Genomic DNA, 22,477 nt, shown 5'->3' with positions numbered 1-22,477 from the left:
CGCATGCATCCTTAGCCTATAGCGGGAAAGTCGCGAAACAAACGTCTTTTCGTCATGGAGGCTATGCATCTAGCAATACCGGTTGACCTATCCCAAACCAAAAGCCTACTAAAACGGCAGAGGGCAGCACCGGAAAATGACAGATGTGGATTGACGAACTCGGAACGAGACGAACGCTTTACATAAAAAAAGGGCGTTTGAGTGCTCACTGTTTGGAACAGAGTAACTTTCGGCCTGGGGAGCTAATCTCGCAGTGTTCGGTTCGCGGGAACACGTTCAGCTACGCGAAAAAGTGGTGCGTCATGACGTCATGACACCCTTGACCACGTCCGCGCACCGAACCCGCTAGCACATTCCCAGCTTAAAATAAAACTATAAGTGGACGAAATGTCGAGTAACATAACTCTTAAGCAGACTTGACAAGTTTGAACGTGCGTAAGAACGTGCTTGATGTTTGAAGAGCGATGCAGGGTATGCGTACATACCTTTCGAGAACGTCAGTTGGGTGGCCGCGTTAAACCTAATTCAAGGGCTAACGGGATTTGAGTTTATACACGGCCTCGGAGATGTGCGTTGAAAAGCAGATCTCTAGGGCAGTATTCGTTGAGGCGAAACGCATTGATTCTTTTTTTTTTTTGTGTGTGTGTCGAGAGCTGTGAGAGGTAGGTGTCGTCAAAATGACGTTGCGGAAGAAAGACGGGAAACAGGCGGCGCGCTCCAGCCAATCAGGGGAGGTTGAATTGGACATGTCCACGCCGCGAGAATATCTCCCCTGGAGCCACCATTAGACTGAGCAAGACTCCCACGTTGAAACGCGTGGTTCGCATTAAAGCTTCCTTTGCTCGCTGAGTTCCGACCACTATAACCGTTAACCGTCACGTATATACATATAAAGGTGCGTTAAAGGGGAACTCCGGCGTTTTTTTTTTCGATATTCGCCGATTTCAATAAAACTTTGAAGATGTTTTGTTGTCGGTGCCGTCATGACATGTGCCAAATTATACAACGGTAAGTCATTTAGTTTTTTAGAAAACAAGTTCCAAAATTTGTAGCTGATTTTGGAATCACACTTGTAAACGCGGGCCACCCTGTGTATGTGACGTCAAGGCCTACTTTTTTTTTCGAAAATTCCGCCTATCCCAGTAGACGAATGCAACGCGCACTTTCTTCTACGAGGCGATGACAACGCGAGCCCAGTTCACTTTTGTGAGCTGCATACAGTGTGTTAGTCGTCGTTGACGTCGGGTCTTACAATATTGAGCAACGAGGAAATCGATTCGAGGCATGTCAGGTGCTTAACACGCTGGTGGGTCGCAAGCAAAAAGCGATGCTTCCGTGCTCAGATAGCGCTGCAATCATCGTTGAACTTGTCACTAATAAGTTCAAACGAGCTATTACAGCGTGATTCCGGGTCGGATTACATCGCCAACTTGATTTTCGCGCTATGCTTACACTCTGGCCAACCGAGCCGGGGTGCAGCGAATCTCGTGACGTCATCGGCGATGGATCTCGCGACGTCATCTGATACCCACCATAGACGACGGAGCAGATCGCGGTTTCGGTTTCCGTTTCGACTCGCTGTTCATTGCCTCATTAAAATTTTTGACGAGTGCCTGGGCAAAGTGAACCACCTTAGCTTTTACAGGACTGGCGATACTATTTGAATGCAGCATTATCTCAGTATGGTCGAAAATGCGTCGGAGTTCCTCTTTAACGCTAGTAATTTTCACCGGCCGAACTTTCGCGTTGACGCGTGTTATGTGTACTACGTGTCACGTAAAGAGGAGTACATTTCACAGGTGTGCTACGCGCTTCTCTTTTTTTTTTCGCTAAACGAAGTGATAACAAGAGAGACTTGTGAAACAACGATTGTTGGATTGGCAAGGGCGGGTCCCTTAGTCCAGGACTCTAGTGGTCATTGCTGTACGATCAGCCTGATCCAAGAGACCCTTCCGGGTCTTTATTTCAGCTCGAAAAGTCTCTCCGATCAGTTCGAGACCAAAGCAACAGCCGCTGGGGTCCTGGTATGGGGACCCACTCTCATCTCTCATATTAAACGGTGTTCTGCAATCAACAAATAAGACAGCCAATCAATCCGCCCACTCTCAGTGATGCGCCCTTTTCCACGCTGAACACGAACGAAGTTTAAGTTCTGCGTGACTGTGTAGCTTTCACGAGTTGGCGCTCGTGCCAGTCTTGTAACGGGAGTCAAGCACGCAAGGCAGTGGTTTTATAAAACCTAAACGGTCCCACTGCCTGCTGCTGTTTTTCAATATTAGAATACGCCGTCTTTGGCATGTATTACGCATGATGGGGCGTCAATTTATGCAAGAAAAGCAGACACCTACCGTATTTACTCGATTATGACATTGACATCATTGTAGCGCGGAGGGTGTCCTTTCATTGCGTCCAGGATTTCAAAAAAAATTGTATTTCGGTATTCGATAGTAACGCGAAGGTTGACTTTAGGTAGCGAATTTAAAGTCTGGAAGAAAAACTCGCGTTAAATTCGAGTTTATACGGCTTGCTCGGCAGTTCCACACTAGAGAATAGATGCATATTATGGGGTCCACATGCACCTCACGTGTTACAACATACGCCATAGATGTCACTTGAACCAGTATGCTCGGGCAGTTCATATCAACTCTTTGATGTTCGTAACATCTTCACACGCTTTGTTCTTACGTTTACTAGTCTTTACAGGGTTCAACCGTTTCCTTTTGCGTTGCAGGTTTTCCTTCGCACAATTTCCTCATCAGTAAGATAGAGCAATTTCATTTCCTTCTTCGTTTTGCGGAAGTAGTTTTACAGCGAAGCTGTATGTACCTGTCCTTTAAAACAATGTGACCGAAATTCTCAAAATAAGAGAAATGCGTTATTTATTCGATGCCTTCAAAATTACTCCATTCGTTGCCGCATGCATCTTCAGTTGACTAAAGAAATCGTTTGGGAGGGTAATTATGAACGCTTAAATAATCAACTTTTCAAGGAGTAGAGCTAAGCAGTTATGTCATAGGTGTACACTTGAGAGACGCGAAGAGAGCAGAGTGGGTCAGGGCACAAAGGGAGGTTACCAGTATCATAGTTGAAATCAAGGAGAATCGGACACGGCCAGATTTGCCCCGTAGCGCGTTGACAGCCGTTGCTCAATAAGGGTAACCGACTAGATTCAAAGAGAAGCCAAACATGTGAGGGGGAGACAAAAATAGTTGGGCGGGTGAAATTAAAAAAATTGCAGGTATAAAGCGGCAGCAGAAAGCATACGACCAGGTTTATTAATGGAACACTCAAGAGGCTTTTGCTCTGCAGTAGGCGTAGTCAGGCTGATGATTATCATAACAATGACGATGTTAAATGGGAGAATTTGATTTCTTCATGCGAGGGACGCATGGCAGCTTTGACGTTTCAAAAAACCGGCTTATGGCAGTAATTACCAAGTAATGAAATTCACCCGTATGCAGCCGCGAATCCAAAACCGAAACGCAGAGACTGCCATGTTGTTCTGAGACGGCCATCCAAATGAGCGCACGTCGTTATATGAACCATGAGCTGACATCAATGTGTGAATGTGCGGTCTACGCTGGCAATTATAGCGCGCATGACGCACATGCACTAACGAACGCGCAAGAACTATACAGCTTTGTAATCGTTGTTTTTAACGGTGACGTCATTCTGGTATAGTCCGTTTGTTGCGCTCGTCGGTGCTTCGGTTTCACCGTTGAATTCGCTTTAATTTCATTACGCAACAATATTTAAGAGATGCATTCGTTACTTGGCATCTCAAAACTGCGATGAGTTTCTCGTATGAAGAACTTCATCCTCCTATTTGACATAACCACCTGAGCCCTGTAATTGAAATATTATTTTTATCTTCGTATTTACTGTCCCAAACGATGGCTTTAACGCTCTTGAAACGCCTGCCGTAACAACAGCAAGTGCGAAGGCTGCGAAAAAATATCGCACTTCCCGAAATTTTGAGAATTTCGGACACATTCCTTGAAACGCCATGTATAGGAAAATTTCGTGGTCTGTGAGTGTGCAAAGGCTGTAATGGGCGTAGCAATGCTATAGAATACGCTCGCTCAAATGGTTTTCGCGCTTGAACTGGTTTCTCGTCGGGTTCTGTCGCCATGTAAGCGTAGGGATGATACCTGCCGGATCATGTTTGAAGCACCCATATTCTTATACAGAAATAAAAAAAACGGCAACAAAAGACACTGTGATAGATCCCTACTCCTGATGAGTGATGATGAACAAGACCGCATGTGTCAGCTTCGTTGGTTAACCATCTGTACTTGGACGTTGACATACTTTTTCATATAAAATTGCTAACACAGAGAAATGGGCTGGGCGTTTGCTTTTCAGTTTCTTTCTCTCTGTTTCGTTCGAAATTCAGTGCTCGCAATGGTTACTCTGTTTTTTGAAATAAAGATGTAACGAACAAAGATCAAATTGTCTCGTATGCCATAGTAACTAAAATTTGTCTCGTTAACGTTACAGTATAGCTCGCATACAATTATAAAACAATGCATAATTATAAATATAAAATGATATAAGATATTCAAGCTTTATGCTCGCGTTAATATCTGGTATAACGAGGCTATATGCGAGTTCGTTACAGCGAGGTTTACCTAAAGCAGAATCGGCTTTTTATTCGCAAACAAGATACACAATGTTGCCGCAGTCCAGGGAAGATAAGCTAACTGAAACGCATTGAGGGTTTAATTCTAAACGGTTCGTAACGCAGGAGTTTCTGCTACATTCGTGGTTGTACTCTTTTCTACGCGGTGCAAAGAACAAGTGACACAATGCCGGAGTCACTGTTATACGTAAACCGCCGAATGCGGAACCAATACATACTATATCGCTTCATTGAACAAAGACAGGCATTGCGAAGTTTATTAAGCGCCTTTTGAAAGAAAGCGAGTATGCATACATTACCTTCCTATTTCAAGGCGTTCTTATGAGAAGCTTCATGATTCGAAATATCGTTCTGCATAACTAAGTAAAAATAGTAATAGCTGGTTCGAGTCATGGTAGCGTAGAGGGGAACAGAATCACCATCTGGCCAATCCCGTGGAAGTTCACTGAATACATAATTGAAGTTTGATGTTTATTAGCACGAAATAAGTAGAAATCGATTGCAAACACTTGCGGTCATTTACAAATATGTAATTTACTGCCGCAATCATCAGCGAAATTTAAATAACTAAATAATGCAGCGAAAAATTGCGTCAAATAAGATTCTACAGCGATTTCGCACTACAGGAGTCTGCAGAAAGCACTGCAGAAATTTCGCCTACAAAACGCTATGATTTTACGGATTACTTGCATGGTCTGCCGGGATACTAAAATAAGGCGGGCTGGTACCGAAGGCACAAAACCAGGCCACGTCAAATTTAACGCGTGCGGCAAGCTCTACTGTTTTGCCGCGTATTGGTTGGAAGGCTCGACTGTTTGCTGTGTCATGACATCGCTTTCTTTCTTCCTTCCTTTCCTTTGCCACCTTCCAGTTTACCTGGATGCGGCCTCCAAGAGCGACCTCCGATGCAAGGGCCCCATCAAGAGCTGAAGTGAGTCGGAGTGATTCAATACCACAGTGGTGCGCGAATCACGAGCAAATTCCCGTGATATCCTCCACCCGCTATAGATTAAAACTTGTGAACCCGTGTGCAGCACGTACAACTCAACCCTTCTCTTCAATTTATTTTGATCTGCTGGTTGGAGCAAGATTTATTAAGGGTAAATATAATAAGCCCCACTTGATTTTACACTTCAGAAACGCTCACAGCCAACCAGGGCATTCTTTTCAACCAATTTTCGAGAAGCACCCTATGCCACAGTCAAAACTAGCCTACTTTAACCAACAAAACTTTTTTACTTATCCCAACTTAAAAAATTGTAAAAACGGTACGTAACAATGAAAAGGTACAGACTACACTTCACTGTACTACATGCAGACGGGTAGCGGCGCTGAAGTCGGTAGCTACTTTGAAAACTGGTTCGAAAAAAAAAACTACGAGAGGATAAGTAGCATTAACTACAGTATATGTGAGGAGAAAGTGTTCTGGTATTACTACGAGAAGAGGGTCGACTCTGAGATAGACAAAAAAACATGGCTGATCCTTCTCTTTAGGGAGCGGCATAACACGAAAGTGAAACGTGTCCACACATAGGTAGCTAAGCGTTTATTGTGCATCGTATCGCCGCAAGAGTCAAGTAATGAATGCTGCAGCAACAAATTGCGAAGTCACGAAACGAACGGCAGACTGCGTGAAACTTGCAGCGCGCACTTCAAGCAGGAACCACGCACGAAATCAGCATGCACAGCACGAGCACAGGCTAACAGCTGTCACAGCTCGACACTTAAAGCGCGCTGTTCAAACGGAAAGAAAGGCGCACGAAACGAATGCGCAAATACACACAGGACAAGCGCGCGCAACTCCCACAATACTGCGCGTGTAGGCAGCGCGCTCCTTTAATAAACGCGGCCGTGGCAGCGAGCGATGTGACCTTCGTGCTCTCCCGAATCAGGAGTCTGATAAGCGCGCGCGCACGAGAGACCACACTCCGTGGAGGCGGCGCTCGTCGAGACGCGAGAGGCGCCGACCTTTATAGCGGGCCTAACGCGAGACAAAACGCGAGAGTCGAGAGCGCGTCCAACGCGATCACGTCGCGCAATCTCGCTACTGATGACGAAAACACCTTTAATTTACAGACCACTGCGCACCGCCAAACGGTGTATGAAGTATATACATACCTTGCTTTTAGGGAGCTAACAAACGCGCGTTTCGTGGCCTAGTGGTTACGCCGCGCGCTGCGGATCGTGAGGCCGCTGGTTCGATGTCCCGCATTAGAACATTTCCTTCTTGTTTTTTTTTCCTTTGCGATTTGTTAGTATATAATTACAACGTCATAATCCGTAATGAAAAAGGACTATACTTTTACAGAAAAGGGACATAATGAAAAAAGGACTATACTTACCTGCAAGTATATGGCTAGCAATGTAAGCGATATGGTGACAAAGAATCATAAGCGTGACGTAAGATGGAGGGAAAAGATGTTTTGAATAGCTGCGATTGAAAGCAGACAATGAGTAACTAACAAAATGGTAAGGACGAAATAAGCGAGGGCACACGATACGATAATTCAAGGAAGTGTGCCTTGCTGTTTTAAGTGAGGTCGGATTGCCTTTGTACGCATCGTTATAAAGCTAGATTTCATACAGAAGAGATTTGTGAATGCGCGGGGAAGGTAAGGAAACAGCGGGGTCTGATAACTTGAATGTGAGGACACCCTCTCAGCTGTATCTTTGGACACTAGCCTACCCTTGGCTTTTAGGGACGACATTGGAAAGGTAAACAGGTCGGCGATGGATTGGTGGTGAAGTAGGCAGGCTAAGGCGAAAAAGTTTGGCTTGTGGTATTAAAATAATAATAATAATAATAATAATAATAATAATAATAATAATAATAATAATAATAATAATAATAATAATAATAATAATAATAATAATAAATCGCAGCATATCCACGGAGTGAATCATGGAGAGTAGGGTGAAGCATCCGCCCATCGATTCGTTCTTGCTTCCATCCGTCCATGCGTCCGTCTGTGTGACCGTCCGTGCGTCAATTCGCCCGTCCGTGCGTGCGTCTGTTCGTGCGTCCGCACGATCATCTGTGCGTCCGTTCCTGCGTTCGTCCATGCATCCGCCCCTGCGTCCGTCCATGCGTACATCCGTCGGTGCAGCTATCCGTGAGTCCGTCCACGCATCTGTCTGTGTGTCCGTTCGTCCATCTATTCAACACTCCAAGTACCACCATCTCGCATCTTTTCATCATATATTCGGCATACGCACCGCCATCCAGCGGACATTCCAAGGAATAAACGAGAGGTGGCCCACGCACACTTTCTTACGGCTTGCGCTTCGTGTCTGCTTCCCACCTTTAACCACCTCGAGTTCATGGTATATACTAGTTCACTGTATTAAAGGCACTGTGGCCCAACGCTCGCTAAACATTTCTGACTCGCCCAGCGAGTATAATGTAGCAACCCTTTCTTCTCAGACAGTGCTCAATGTACATGCCCATGGCTGCTAAGGGGGAATGAGAGACAGGAGAATTCGGCTTTTAGTTAACGCGCACGCTGCGAATTTTTTATTGTTCAACAACGCACAGAAGAAATCTCTCACCGGCACCACCTTGGATGTCAAAATGTAAGACTGGTTACACACTACGACTACTACTACGACTACGAGGGACGAACGGGTGCCGCTATAAGGAGCTTCGCCCCTAATAATAATCTTGAGCTTGTTAACGCACAGGTCACATCCCTGGCCTAAATAGGACGCCTCACATCCACCCATACACTGTCATAGTAGAACTGTCAAGGTCCCTTGCGCACCTTCTTTTTTTTTCTTCTCCATCGATGGTATCGATTGCTGCATGGCACGTTAGGTGGCGTTACAGTTTGACGAGACGTTTGGTGACTATTTCCACAAACCATCAGCGCGGTATTGGCGTAAGCAAGTCACTAATCGGGCAAATTAAATTCTTCGGGCTCGAGAGCTTGCGTTTCAATCCAATCCACGTCGTCCGTGGGCTGTTTTGTACCTATTCTAGAGTGCACTAGTACACTGTGCCCATTCTGTGGATAGAACGGGGCCTGCGCCCGTTCTTTTCCCCTCACGTGGCTTTTCTCGCGTTTTGACCGTCACAGTCTCAACCAGTACCGTGCGACTCCTTTTTCTTCCGTTCGATTCTTCCTTCATTGTATGATAAGAACGCTTAAGAATTTAAGCCCCCCCCCCCCCCATCTTCCCCGGAATGACACCCACTCATAAACGGCTTAACTACGTCCGACATTGTTTATAATAAATCGGTTCACGATCAAGGGTAATTTAAGCATCTCGTTTTGGAACAGCAGTTAGTTGCCCCGGCTGCCGGCGTTTAGAATAAACTGAGAACACTTCACAGCACGATATGCACTCCACTACGGGAGAGCCGTCAGCTGTCCCGGTTTACATCTGCCTGTGTTCTTAAAAATCGGTTAACGATTCAGAGTACATGGTACTCTACTACGGGAGAGCTGAACACCGTCCCTTCGACGCTTTTAGACTTGAACGTACCGCGCAGTCATGCCAACCCAAGGAGACGTTTTATCCCTATAATGGCACACGAAAAATCCCTATATTACAAGGAAAATAATCTTTAGATTATATTTATAGTGTCATTATTCTGGCTCTATGACTCTTGGTAAAGTTTTAAGACATTATAGTGCGCTCTGTCGCCAAGTTTTGAATCTTGTTAAAAATAAAAATCATCAGTAACCATCATTTAAGATCTTTTTTTCCCACACGCTCTGTGGAGTTGCATGCAATGTGCTTGCACATGGCATCTGTTGCCACCGAGCCAGATTAGCACGTCCATTTCGCTTTGCTCAAGAATTAGAGACATAGATGTGATCGTTCGGATCAACCGCTAGTCTGTAGCGCCTTTCCTGTCCTTGCAGCTTAACAGCTCGTGGTCTATCCTTAATTTTCCCCAGTTTCAATCACTGTCGCAATATTTTTCAGTCGATGTAAGTAGACGCTCTATACGAGCTAATCGCTACGCCTTTCCTCTGCACTTTAGATCAGCTCCCCGTTTGGCTTAATATATTCGTCACTTTTTCGATCTCGTGTAAAGGGCATGACGGAAAGACTGAAACAGCTGTCCTTGTCTGTTTTCATCACACCGTTTCCGCAATATTAAAACCGTACCACCTTACCAAATCTTCAGTCCTAGTTTCAGACTGTCTTTCTATAAAATTCCTATCATTGTTTTTTACGGAGACAATGCTCAGCGAAGCGTTGCAGTGAGCGTAATCTTGAGACGGAATTATGTGCATTACAAGGCAAAATTTATCTGTTTAACAGTGCAGCAGTCACTCGGGGGTCTCGTGATATGCGCGTGCTTAACTCGTATGACTTCATAGCTTAGTTTCCCCCAGTATTCAGACTATATGATAATCTCACGTTACGAAACCGTCATGCCCTTCACATGGTCCATCAGAACACCAAGACTCCCTAAATAGAAAAAAAAAACATGAAATGACCTAAATTATGATATTTTACATTCTTTCTAGTTGCAAGAGGCCACGTATGGTCACGTGTACAAATCCTTGCAAAAATTGCTAGATTCAACAAAAAAGATGTCAGATCCCTCAAGAGGATTAAAAACCCCAAAATATAGAGATAAAAAGGGAAGTTTTATTCTACGCGTAATGTACATACACAAACGAGATATAGAAAGCAAGTAAAGACAGTGTATACATCTTACAAATGAGCACTAAAATATAATAATTCTCTGTGTTGTGTCCGAATGTTACAAGTTAAGGAAAACTTAACATGGACCAAATTACTCACATTTTAAAGAACGCCACGCATGCTTGCGTGGCTCATGGCTAGTACGAAACAACTGGAAACTCCAGCTGTACTTTACTCTGTATGTTTAAAAAAAGGGGGTAACGATTTAGAGTACTAGGCACTCTACTAGACCCAACGAATTGCTTCTCGATTGATATGCTAGTCTGAATTAAAGCGCTGGTGTATTCTTGATACTCTGAACAGCCCTTGTATAATAGCGCAAGTGTGTTTCAGTAGTTCTATGAAGATTCCTTTGGGGTATTAGTGTTATAACGCAAAACATGGATCGCCTTGACAACTCATTTGGCACAGCGCGTACGACCTTTTACGTAGTCTGTCGTGTTGCAGAAATTGGCGTCGGATTCGCTCAGTGGATTTCGCGATGAACGGCTGTGTCGTCAGTGATCTACTGGCACCAGCCTGGCCCTCGGCCCACCATCCGCGATCTTCTGACGCCGTGTAGCTCTCGCCGTTCGGTGCCCCGTCCTTGGACTCGTACGACCGCGTTCCCCGTGTTTCCTATCTCTTCTTTATCTTTCTACTATTTCTTTTATCCCCCTTCTGCCATCCCCTACAAGACACTGCGCCGGGTCACCAATGGGGCAGACACATATTATGTGTCTTTATTTCCTTTCTTCAAGAACCCCGAATTCATTCATTGGCTTCTTTCCAAAGACCTCAAGCCACTCTTTCTCAACCACTGCCCGGTAATTAGCTTTTTTTTTTCCTGTACTGCCATCCGTCGTTCCGGTTGGGGCCGGGACGACCGGTATCACCAAAACAAGACTCCGAGATTAAGAGCCGTCTCGCTGAAGTCCCAAGATTTTTTTTCTTCTTTTGAAAAATCCAGAGACTTTAGTTTCAAGACATTTCCGCTAAACGAAAGGCGTTTGCACCTTGACATAGTGAAAAAAAGGCCCATTCCACCTTCACGTGTATAACATTGGAAACTTTAAGCAGGTTACGGAAACACGTTATGCAAAAACGATACGATATTACGCTACCGCTCCATCGTAAACAACTTTTTACCGAAGGACGTTGGAACGAAGAGGAGAGAGATACACTAACACCATCTCGCTTGCTGCTGTTCGGGTTACGTTTGACACCGATAGTACTTGTACAAAAAAAAAAGGAGGGGGGGTGGCGAACAGAGCTAACTGAATGACCTGTAGGCATGAAAATAAATGTCCTCCACATGTATGCAGTCCATTTGGGACTAAAATCCCCAGCAATTATTGTTCATATATGTCGTCCAGGAGCAAGGTAGAAAGCTCCTATTTTTCATAACAGACATTGACGTGGATTGCGCAGCTTAGAACGCGCGGAATTTACGTCCGTGGTACAGGCACGTAAACACTGTTGGTTTTTCGCTCTAGTTAAGACATTGGTAAATTGGATGGTTCAATTGACCATTTGCAGAAATCTGCAAGGTGGCTTTCCTGCAAGCTTGTTTTCAAACCAAAAGAAAAGAAACTCTGGTTCCTCGGACTGCTCCTCCCTCACTGTGCTTTTACCACTCCTATTCTTCCAGTGAAGGCACGCGAGCACGACAAAACGACTTGTTTCCCCAACAATTGCCGTGTGGTTGTTTCACCTCGAACGAACCCTCAGATCGCATTGTGGGCGATGCACGTGTCGTTCGTAAAGAAGTGAGGGGGGGGGGGGGGGCAATGACTGAGAAAAGCATTCTATGAACGAGACCTTTTGGTTGGAAATCAACTTCGAAGGAAAGCCACCTTGCAGATTTCTGCAAACGGTCAATTCGCATTTTTACGGGCACAAGGTGAATATTCGATGAAAATCGCCTCAGAGTTTTGGCAACGGACCACAAATGTCTAGTAGCTCCGAAGTTGCTGAACTTCGGGAAGAAATAAATCGCTGTACGATGAGCACAAAAAAAATGGGGGAAATGACCAATGATGGCTGGTTGACTGCCTACAAGAGCCAGCTGGGCCTGTTTAAATCCAGGCACGTGTCAACTGGTATTAAGATCTGGAATGCTATGCCTTTTAAAATAAAAGTGTGTTGAAATTTCACCAAGAGAGTAGAAAAACAGTATTTAAAATGATGTTCTGATTTATTAATGACCGGTCAGGTTTGGCTGTCCTAAATTTATTATATAACTAGAGGTCGTTCTGTTTTACTGTTTTGTAACAGTTTTCTGTCTTTGTGTGTTTATGTCATGTATTGTACTGCTTCTTTTCAGATTCTTTATTAGATATATAACTTCTTTAGTTTCGAAGTTCCCTTATAAAATGCATCTTTTTGGACCCAAGCTAGCCAATGGCTATGGATCCACACAGTGTGTGCAAACTTCATGAAACACGTGTGAGGAAAAAAAAAATTCGAATTCCAACCCCAGCGAGAAAGGTTTCCCGTACCGTTTTTCCGCACCCCGTCTCCGTTTCGCCCTGAATTTCTCCCTTAAATAAAAGGGGGTGGAAAGGGAACACGCGAAAAGAGCACGTGACCGCAACCGATAGGGGTCGCGCCGTTCGCCCTCCCCGAGAATTCCCAAAAGCACCGACACGCTTTGGCCAAGGTCCAGTCGCTAATCCGGACTTCGTCAGACGAGTTCGCCACAGTTCGCGCGCGTATACGTGCAGCAGACACCATGCAGACCCGGTCCCGCACCAGACTTGAACGCGGCGAGTCACGGTCCGTGCATCGGCACCGTTCGCGCGTGTGCCCGTGTTGCGGTGACGACTCTTCGCCCGCTAAGGCCGCGTCTTCTAAACGCAGCCTGTCCGGATGTCCGCGGAACAGCAAGCCCAAGAAGGCCGCCGCCGGACGGGAGGACAAGCCCGACGCCGAGCCGCTGCGGTAAGTGCCCATTTCTTGTTTCGTTTAGCTTTGATTTCTGCAGTATTGTTCTGCCCGGACAGAGTTTCCACTATGATATAGCTAAAATATGAGCCACGTCTGACGCGCCGTGGTGGTCTAGTGGTTATGGTGTTCGACGGCTGTCCCGGAGGTCGCTGGAACGAATCATGACCGATTTCAGATGGTGGCGATATGCTGGAGACTTTTGGATTTAAGCGCGCGTTAAAGAACCCCAGGGGTTCGACATTTCCGGACCCTTCCACTGTGGCGTCCCTCATGTCATGCTGTTGGGCCGTCAAACCCCGACAGTTATTACTATGAGACCTGTCTCGCTGAAAGCGGATGAGACTGGCCATGTGGGCTTGCTGGCCAGACTTGCTGTCGCACCATAGCGGTGGAGCTAGAACACATTTAGGCACAGAGATTCGTGCGCGAGTAACAAACAATACCGCTGCTTGAAAGTGTCTCTATCAGCCACATTCCAATTTGTTATCACCAGCAAAGAAGATCTAATAAACAATTTAGCGCTAGGCTGACGAAAGGATAAAAGAAATGGTCATGAGGAAAGCACGTTATTGGAAGCTTTTGTCTTCGTAAATTTCGCGCTGAATTGTTGACCGCGAATGTGTTCCAGTGAGCCCAGTTATCTCTCTTGAAGAACATCTTGCTCTTTCTTGGTGCCTTCAGTGCTGCGTGTCAATTGCCCAATGTTAAAATGAGTATTCGAAGGGGAAGTGTTTTCGTGTGCGCCATTTGCGAGCGTAATTACGCGCATATTTCTTTTACTTATTTCCAACTCCGCTGTCAGTCTTGCCTAAGAACGGAGGCGACCTCCTCAAATATTATTTCCCGCCACATTTGCAATATGCAAACCTAGGTAGTCACCGTTTGTGTAACCACCGTAAACGACTAGCAAAGAAACGTTTACCACCCACGTGCGTCAAATAACGTGGGCCACGCCGAAAAAAAAATTTACTGTAAAGGGGGGTCATTCCACCTCTTTTGCGGCTGTGCCATTGTTCCACACCAGTACTAGCCATTCCTATCTTTCGTTTCACCCTTTTTTGCTTCAAGGCAGAGCCCACCAGTTGGAGATTTCGCAGTCCCCCCCCCCCCTCCCCTCTCTTTATGCGTGGAGCAAATGAGCCGTGACTTTCGCACAGTAAAATTTGAAAAGCCCACATGCTTCCAAAACTAATCTCTTTAACCGTAGACCGGTGGAACGAATTGTTCCTATTCAAGAACCGTCCATCTTTCCTTATCCTTTTTTTACCTGTCACCCTTCCTGGCTGTACAAAACAACGTACACGTGTCAAGTTCACTGGCCCTCGATCATGAGCAGCGTGTGGAGAGAATTAGTCATGGCTTCCCCGCAGTAACTTTGAAAAGCCTTTGTGGTGCCTAAAGGGATACCATACCCATGCCCTTCCTTGCCGTACAAATCGGAACTTACACCTAGGCAAAGCGAGTGACGCCTTCCCCAAAATAACATTGAAAAGCCTTTGGTGTACTCCACATCTTCCATGAGGGTTGTCTTGTCTATCTTCAAACTAATCATCAATGCGAGAGGTACTGGTTTTTAAATCCTTGACGTCCTTTCCAGGTCAAGGATTTCAAAAGTGCTGTACCGGAGTAATTAATTGTACATATACGTATTTTGAGCGTCTTGGTACGCCAAAGAAAGTTATCGACAGTTATCATTTTCTCAATTTCATGAAAATGTTGATGGGGGGTGGGGCGCTGGCTGGCTGTTCGGCTCAACGGACCACAAAAATGTCACTATCGTATCACCTCTGCTGCCGTCTTCGAATGTGCTACTTTGGACACCATTCGATTCCGCCATGTTGCCACATTTAGTGATGACAGCATTTCGAACCAATCAAAGGGCTTGTAGCGGTCCTTTGGACCGATCGGAACTGACAAGATGGTGGATCGTGTCGGCAGGCATGGCGGAAGTCGACAATGTCCACAGTAGCACCACATTACCGCATGTGCATGCACATGTGGTATGTATTCGGACGAGCGGAAAATATAAAGAAGTGCGAGCGCAGAGGCTCAACCTAGGACATCCAAGGAGCTCTCGTAAATGCCGCGACTATTGAAGTGTGAATAACGTTCGAGTCGACGTAACGCTCGCTGTGATCGACTTCTGGCTAACGCACGTGCATATCGACTGCCTTCTCGGTTACAAGTCGTGCCTGACGAAAGTTTGTTTCTTGCTCTTGGGTCCTAGGTTGAGCATGTGCGTACAGTCGCCCACGCTCGATTACCACTCTCCGCCGACCGGCGACAGCTTTTGTTGGAAGGCAGACCGGTCCCAAGGCAAAAGGTACAGCACACCGTTTCTGCACTCTGGCGATTTCACTGATTCTGGACTTGTGCAACGCGTATACGAGCCTAACGCCCTTCTGCGTATATTGAGCGAGGTAAAAAAAAAAAACTGGGGAAAATGACGAACTTTGTCATACAGAATGAAAAGAAAAAAAGAACTATGTGAAGTGGCGTAACGCCTGTTTAAAGATGAAAAATACCCATGTAAAATAGACCCTTCTAACGAAACAGGGGCAAAATGGCAATTTCTAGCTACATACGCGCTGAGAATATAAAAATAATAGATCGACAGTTGGGCGAAAGCGATGGTTACGAAGGCTTCGCCGAAACCAGCCTTGCCTTGTAGGAAGTTTTTCCGAAGAAAAAATATACATAGTATATAGGACTCTATAGACTTCTTTTTTTTTTCTTTTGACGGAGAAGAGGACTTTCTTTCTGGGCTGTTGCACAAAAGTACAAAAGTGCATATTTGGGCGATCACGCATGTTAACAGCAGCCCGGAGAGGACTATGCATGGTGACGCCCAGGGAGCCTTCACTGAAAAGGTCTATAGACTGTAATAGGCGGAGTGACACGTGATTATAATGTAAAAGTGAGGTAACTATCGATCGCCAATATATGTCCAATGTGATGTTAATAATGATCATGATCAATGAACAATTCAATGTAAGTTCCAGTAACCACGAAGACCGATTCCCTATCGAGTAAGCCGAAAGTCGGTCTCGAAGGGGACGTGACACGGCGTCAAAAGATGTTGATTTGCCGAGGGTGGCTCTTGGCAAACCGAACGTCTCCCTGGGTATAGACCTTTTCAAAACCGGCTCCCTGCATGGTCGTCGCCATAGTCTTTTCTGGGTTGTGCTAATCAGCGTGACCCCCGAAAGTGCACTTCCAATGCTGTGACTTGAGCCTTTGTACTCCTGAGCGCAGCCCAACATGGCGGCGTTTTTTTCCCCTCTTGTGAAAAGCTGCATGCATTTGCTTCCCTTCTTGGTGAACTTCGAGCAGAGATCTTTAGAGGAAATAGCGACGATGTATTGGTGATATAACCACAAAACTTCGGGTACTTTGCATCAACCCATTACCGTCTCTTTGAACACAACGAGAGCGAGAAACGTTCACGAAGATTTCACGGAAGTCTTCAGCTCTGCATTTTTCGTATCGTGGCAGTCAGTATGCAAAACCGCCTCTCGCTCTTCACCACAGTAGATTAATATCGATATAATGCTCTGTAGAGTGCGGTCGTTATATATTACACCGGCCGCACTCTACAGAGTGAGGTCGGTATCCATGTGTGCGAGTACTAAGTTAGAGCTCTGTGATCCTGTGGTTGTTGTACTAGATTGGCAGACTGAATTTCACAAAAAAAAAAACGGTAGCAAGTGAATTTTCTTGAAATATCGTTTCAATTGAAATACTCATTGAATCGTGCACTCTACCTGCCGGAACTTGCCACATGCGTTGGTTCTCCTTGTGTAACCACTTTTACGGCAGTAGTAGTCTTTGTTTTTGTGGTTAATCAACCACGTTAATCGAAATTATACGAATTCGTCAAGCCGTTTGCATCATATCCGCGATGCAACACGTTGTCTCCTTAATTTTTTTTTCTCTAAGCAACGGAGACTGTCGCCATGTGCACGACTGAACGAATGACTTTTATTTTATCGCAAATTTTATTAGAACCATTATTACGAGACAATATGCTCATTACGTCTGCGTGTGCGGCCACAATTAACTACCGTGTGGGTGGAACCATGTTTCATTGCCTGTCGCTTTGCACGAATAGCGCCTTTGTACGCAGTAAGACGATCCATGAGTAACAGTGCATGGCATTGAAACACTAACCCCCTGACTAACCGCAACCGTTCTTGCTTTCTCTTCCTTACGCTCCTGTAACCACCCTTGCGTACCAACCACGGTACTCCTCTTTCCTAAACTAACCATTCCACTACCTGCCCGTTCTTGCATCCTTCCCGAACGAATCCTTTACAGCTGTCCCATCCCGGGCTGCGATGGCTCAGGACACGTGACTGGGAAATTTCAATCTCACCGAAGGTACGGTGTTTGCTTTGTCTCTGTCTCAAGCATGCACTCTCTTTGTCAAGTGTGCGCGCCTCAAACGCATCTTTTGCACGCACTCTCTCACCAAGCCGCGCCATGCCGAAAACGAGATGATTCGTTGACGTAAACGTCTTCGTGAAAACGGCTTGTACGCGTTACAAGCTGGAGAAGCGTCTTGCTCAAAGCGATGGCACTGGCAAGCGTCACAATTCCTTGTACTATAACGCATAAAAAGTGCGCGGTCTCGTGGGATCAGAAGTGTGGCGGCGCTGTGACATTTGGGCGCTTGATCCGGCTCTCTCGCTATCTTCCTGACCACACGTACGCGTCGGAGCGCCCTCTCCCTGTGGTGAGAAAGGGCGCGCAGCTTTATGCAGCCGTTCGCCCTCTCTCTTCATTGCGAGAGGGTGCTGTGTCACGTATACACTTATTAATAACTATTATTATTATTATTATTATTATTATTATTATTATTATTATTATTATTATTATTATTATTATTATTATTATTATTATTATTAACTAGAAGAAGGTTATCTGATTGGTGGCTAAAGTCAAGGCACGAGTGAAAATTAAACCCTTCACTGCAAAGTACCAGTCCTCAAGTTCACTATTTAAAGCGAAAAAAAAAAAGATAACACTAGTGATTATTTCACTAAATCTTACGGCTAGGTGGCGTTAGCCGCCGCCCGATCTCAAGCGTACAGCCACATCCATTCATCCATCCACGCTACGCGCTGCAGCGCGTACGGGTGGTCAGGGCTTTACTAGCTTTACTGCACTTCCACTCGCGCTAACACATATTGCGAAAAATGCATTTCAATTTGAAGTTTTTTTTTTTTTTCCAACTGTCATTCACGCCGTCATGGGCGTGACTTTATGACAGTTAGGGCAAAATGTCAATCCTTCCATTATTTCAAGCAAAGATTAAAAATAAAAGCCACTCGTACATGCCCCATCAACACTTCTTATGACCGCGGAACCACAACAAATCGTGTAAATCACATATTAAGGTACAGGATTCACCACGGTTTACCACTTTCACGGTTCGCAGCGCCGCAAAACAATAGTTCAATACGTTGCACACAATAAAGCAAGGTCAGAAAATTTTCGAAAAATCGCGCAACAGTATAGCCTCGAGATTGCGTTTTCGGAAGTACAGGTCACGAAGGGGCGCGTCATCGTGTAACTTTGGGAACGACACGTCGACATAAATAAGCAGTTCGGATATCGCGCTAATGTGCGACCGAAACCGAAACTTGACTTCGAAACTGCGTGCTCTCACCAACTGCTGCAGTCCTCTTGCCATCGCGACGCCGATGCTTTGTTAACGTAAAACGAAGTATTTTGAAAGCGGGCGTAGCTGAGGTGGCGTCGGGCGGTTCTCGCTACTGTCAACTCGTTCTCGCTACTGTCAACGCGTTTAAACTGTTTTAACTGATCCTGTTTAACTGGTGAAGTGCAGTGAAGTCTTACAAGATCCTCGTTACCTGCGATATCCTTTTTTTTTACGATGGACCTGCTGTAAGTGAACAGACGGACCGCTTTCGTCGCGTCGTTGCGACGCAGCGTCTACCTTTACTTCGGTGTTTATTTTTAACGAAAATATATATCGTGTCTACCTAATAAGACGTGTAATCAGTCGTACACCTCGTAGCATGCCTCGTGCTTGCCTCCCTGACGTCTGCTGCTTACTTGAACTAACCTAACCTATCTGCTTCGGTGTAGTTAAATTTGAGCGTACGAACGCCAGCAGGCAATGAAACGCTCGCGTCGATTGCTGCATTTGAGCTATGTTTGAGCTCTATTTGTCGTTTCGGTATAGCTGCTGTTTGTTGATAGTGTCGGCATTCATCGCTTGCGGTTTCTTTTTAAGCGTTTCCGGTTAGTTCTTAAAAATCCGCATTCAAGTGTGGATTGTAACCGAAGCGGAAAAAATAATTAACCGCGATGCATGCGTTCTTGCTTTTAGTAAAAAAAAAAACGGAATGTACAGCGCGGTTTTGATATTTTGACAATTTGAGTGGAAGCCACCACGTTAGTTGCGTGTCCAATCGCTCGTGCATTCAAATACTAGATTTTAAATGAAGTTATGTGTTTTCTGTTGTGTCTTGTTATGGTGCGCTATGTCCCTACTTGATGAGATGTGTGTTGCCCTCTTTTGTATGGCTGGTTTCCGTGCGACACGTTGCTACCCTCAGGCCAGCTATATACCCCTCATAAGTGCAATATCCCATGAAGACGACTGAATCTATGGGCATGTCTTTTGTTGTCCTCAATCTCTGCTCACACACCGAGTGTGTGGTGTCATGTTCGTAATACATACGTAACCTAAGCATCTGTGCGCACATGTTTTACTAACTGCAACAGCTGTGCAAAGTAGTTTTTTTTTCCGCCTAGCAGCTCACCTAATGTATGATCAGACCTCGGGCGCTACAACTGGTTCGTGCAAAAGAACTAATTGCCTGCTGTATTAACGGTATGCATTTCTGTTTCAATAAAACATGTCACGTGGCTGTGACAAATGATCACTAGTGCAGTCACAGTTCTTAATGATTGGTTTGTTAGGCTGATGAAAAAAAAAAGTTTCATAATGTTAAGTGGTGTCACCATACATGCATAAGGCCTCTTAGAAGGTTCCACCTTTTACTATCTTCTGTTTAACTGTGTTACTCTATTTCGCTTCGCATCAATAGAGATACGGGGCCTGCCTCTGAGATGGGACATATTAAAAGGCAGTTCTTGAAAAAAAAAAAAAAGGATCAGTTAGATCTCTGTCAAATACTCTGTCGCTCGCTAATAACTCCTAGAAAGATGTATCAGAAATATCGTTTATCCATTGGCGTATGAATTCTGCAGAAAGTTATTGTTCTTTCATATTAATGTGACATACCATTTGTCTTGATGCAGCGCTTCTGGATGTCCGCTGGCGAACCGGAGCAAGTTGAGGCATGAAGTTGTTGGTGTCGATGGAAGGCCTATTAAGACAGAAGGTGCTAGGTAAGTGCCTAGGCATTGTAAGAGTTCCGAGCACACCTACACATTATTATAAATGAGGAGATGTTAAACAATATGCGAAAGGTTAATGCAACGTGATAAATATTAATAGTTTTAAAAATGAGCTACGGAGACGTGAGCACAAGATGAATAAACAAACTGCCTCTCATATCTATGTTTTGAAAACCTGAATTTTCAGTTTATAGTATGCGGGGTGCCAACGTGTGCAGCAAGGCCTGTGAGAATACTTATACAATAATTCCTGAACCTAGTTGAACACGGAACATTTTTTAAAAAAAATTCTCAATTCACCAAATAGAATACTTCGCTGAAGGGCTATGCATAGAAGACACTATTGTTTGGCATCGCTAAGCAATTAGTCCATATTATAGTTTGATCGTAATTTATGCTAGGAAGATGTTTTAAGCATGTGTTTGCCTTGGATAAGTGTAAAGTTACCAGTGTACAAGCAATGTACTTGACAGTTTTGAGATGTCATTGCGAACTATAGCTAAGTGTTTATGGCATCACATTATGTTTATTAAGCATATTGTAAAGGGTTGAAGCTTTTGCACATGAACCATATTTTTATGCTCCCGGTGACACTTTCAAAAAATGGTGATATCGGATAGCTGTCTCACTAGACCTCTGAACGTTGTATTAGCATGCATTACATAAAATGATCATGTAAGACGCTTTAATTGTCGTGCTGCACATGCTAGCATGTATAACTTCAGGCGGTAATGAGAGTGTTCTAACGAGTAAGTGCAGCTCTGAAAAGTAAAACAACTTTGTTCTTCCGACTCTTACAAGTAACCCTGAAAAAAAAACTAAACATAAAAAAAATTCTGTCCTTAAAGGGGCAAAAGAAAAGGAGGAGAGGACATTTATGAAATAACGCCCGTAATAAGGCGTAATAATCAAGTAGTATCCCACGAGATGATTAAGCTTCTAATTTGTTATTCCTGTTGAAGCTGTCCGACCCCCGGGTGCGACGGGAGCGGGCATGCCAATGGAAGCTTCCTGACCCACCGCAGCCTGTCGGGCTGCCCCCGGGCCACGCAGGCCATGAAGAAGGCCAAGATGGCTGCTGACGACCCCAAGCCTCAGCCAGGTAGCTACTACTTGCTTTTCACTGCCGGTAGGTCACTTGGAGTACGATGTAATGGCCTACCACACTGCTGGAACAATACTGCACTTGGTGCATAATTCCTGTACACTTGAACCAGCTTGTATCGAACAAGCATTCTATGACAAATCTGAAGTGATTTAGCCCAAATTTTTTCTAGAGGGGACAAAACAAAAGGGACATACACAAGTGCTAATATCAGCAAATTATATATTTAAATTAGGATCACACATATTTTTACACAGAACCAACACTCACGCATGCAGAAATACAGGTTTATTGAGAAAAACAAGCTCTTGTCTGCCATTTATAGTGACAGGGCGCTAACACATTCATCACCCAGCCTATGAATAGTCACAGATTTTTTACAGCGAAAGCTGTTATGAAATCACAACTCAGGTCTCATGCAGCGCCCCAGTTATCTGCCGCCGCCAGTGTCCGTAACCACATCGTGTGAAAGTAGCAAGAAAACCTAGTATCAATGACACAGTAACCACTGAGCTACGCCGGTGCTTGGTACTTGTTGGCAAACTTGCCCTAGGCAGGCTTGATGTTGGGAAAGGAATCACGTTAATATGAGTAAGGAAACGTTTTAGCACAGCTAACAACCAACCAGGCGTCACACAATGCGAATAGTGTAACAAGTGGGTCGTCCAATGCTCCAACCCACTACAAAAGCTTGTTCTTGATCACCTATTAACTGTGGTGCATACCCACTTCAGGCATGATTC

At 44.9% G+C, this 22,477-nt stretch overlaps 1 protein-coding gene across 8 annotated transcripts in view; it reads left to right on the top strand.

Moving 5' to 3' along the window:
• LOC119163236 (uncharacterized) overlaps positions 1–22,477 on the top strand; it is a 324,142-nt gene that overhangs the window by 281,674 nt on the left and 19,991 nt on the right. For 5 of the 8 annotated variants that reach the window (XM_075873835.1, XM_075873834.1, XM_037415188.2 and 2 more), the window contains 6 exons: positions 5,514–5,573; positions 13,148–13,228; positions 15,462–15,557; positions 17,552–17,614; positions 20,531–20,620; positions 21,592–21,731. In XM_075873835.1, the coding sequence (XP_075729950.1) occupies positions 5,514–5,573; positions 13,148–13,228; positions 15,462–15,557; positions 17,552–17,614; positions 20,531–20,620; positions 21,592–21,731 (530 nt within the window). The remainder of the gene's footprint in view (positions 1–5,513; positions 5,574–13,147; positions 13,229–15,461; positions 15,558–17,551; positions 17,615–20,530; positions 20,621–21,591; positions 21,732–22,477) is intronic. The other 3 variants (XM_037415191.2, XM_037415190.2, XM_037415192.2) reach the window with 3 other exon arrangements.

Source organism: Rhipicephalus microplus, chromosome 9 (genome assembly GCF_043290135.1).
Source record: "Rhipicephalus microplus isolate Deutch F79 chromosome 9, USDA_Rmic, whole genome shotgun sequence".
Taxonomy (NCBI): Eukaryota; Metazoa; Arthropoda; class Arachnida; order Ixodida; family Ixodidae; genus Rhipicephalus; species Rhipicephalus microplus.
This window is presented reverse-complemented; position numbering and strand designations above follow the sequence as displayed.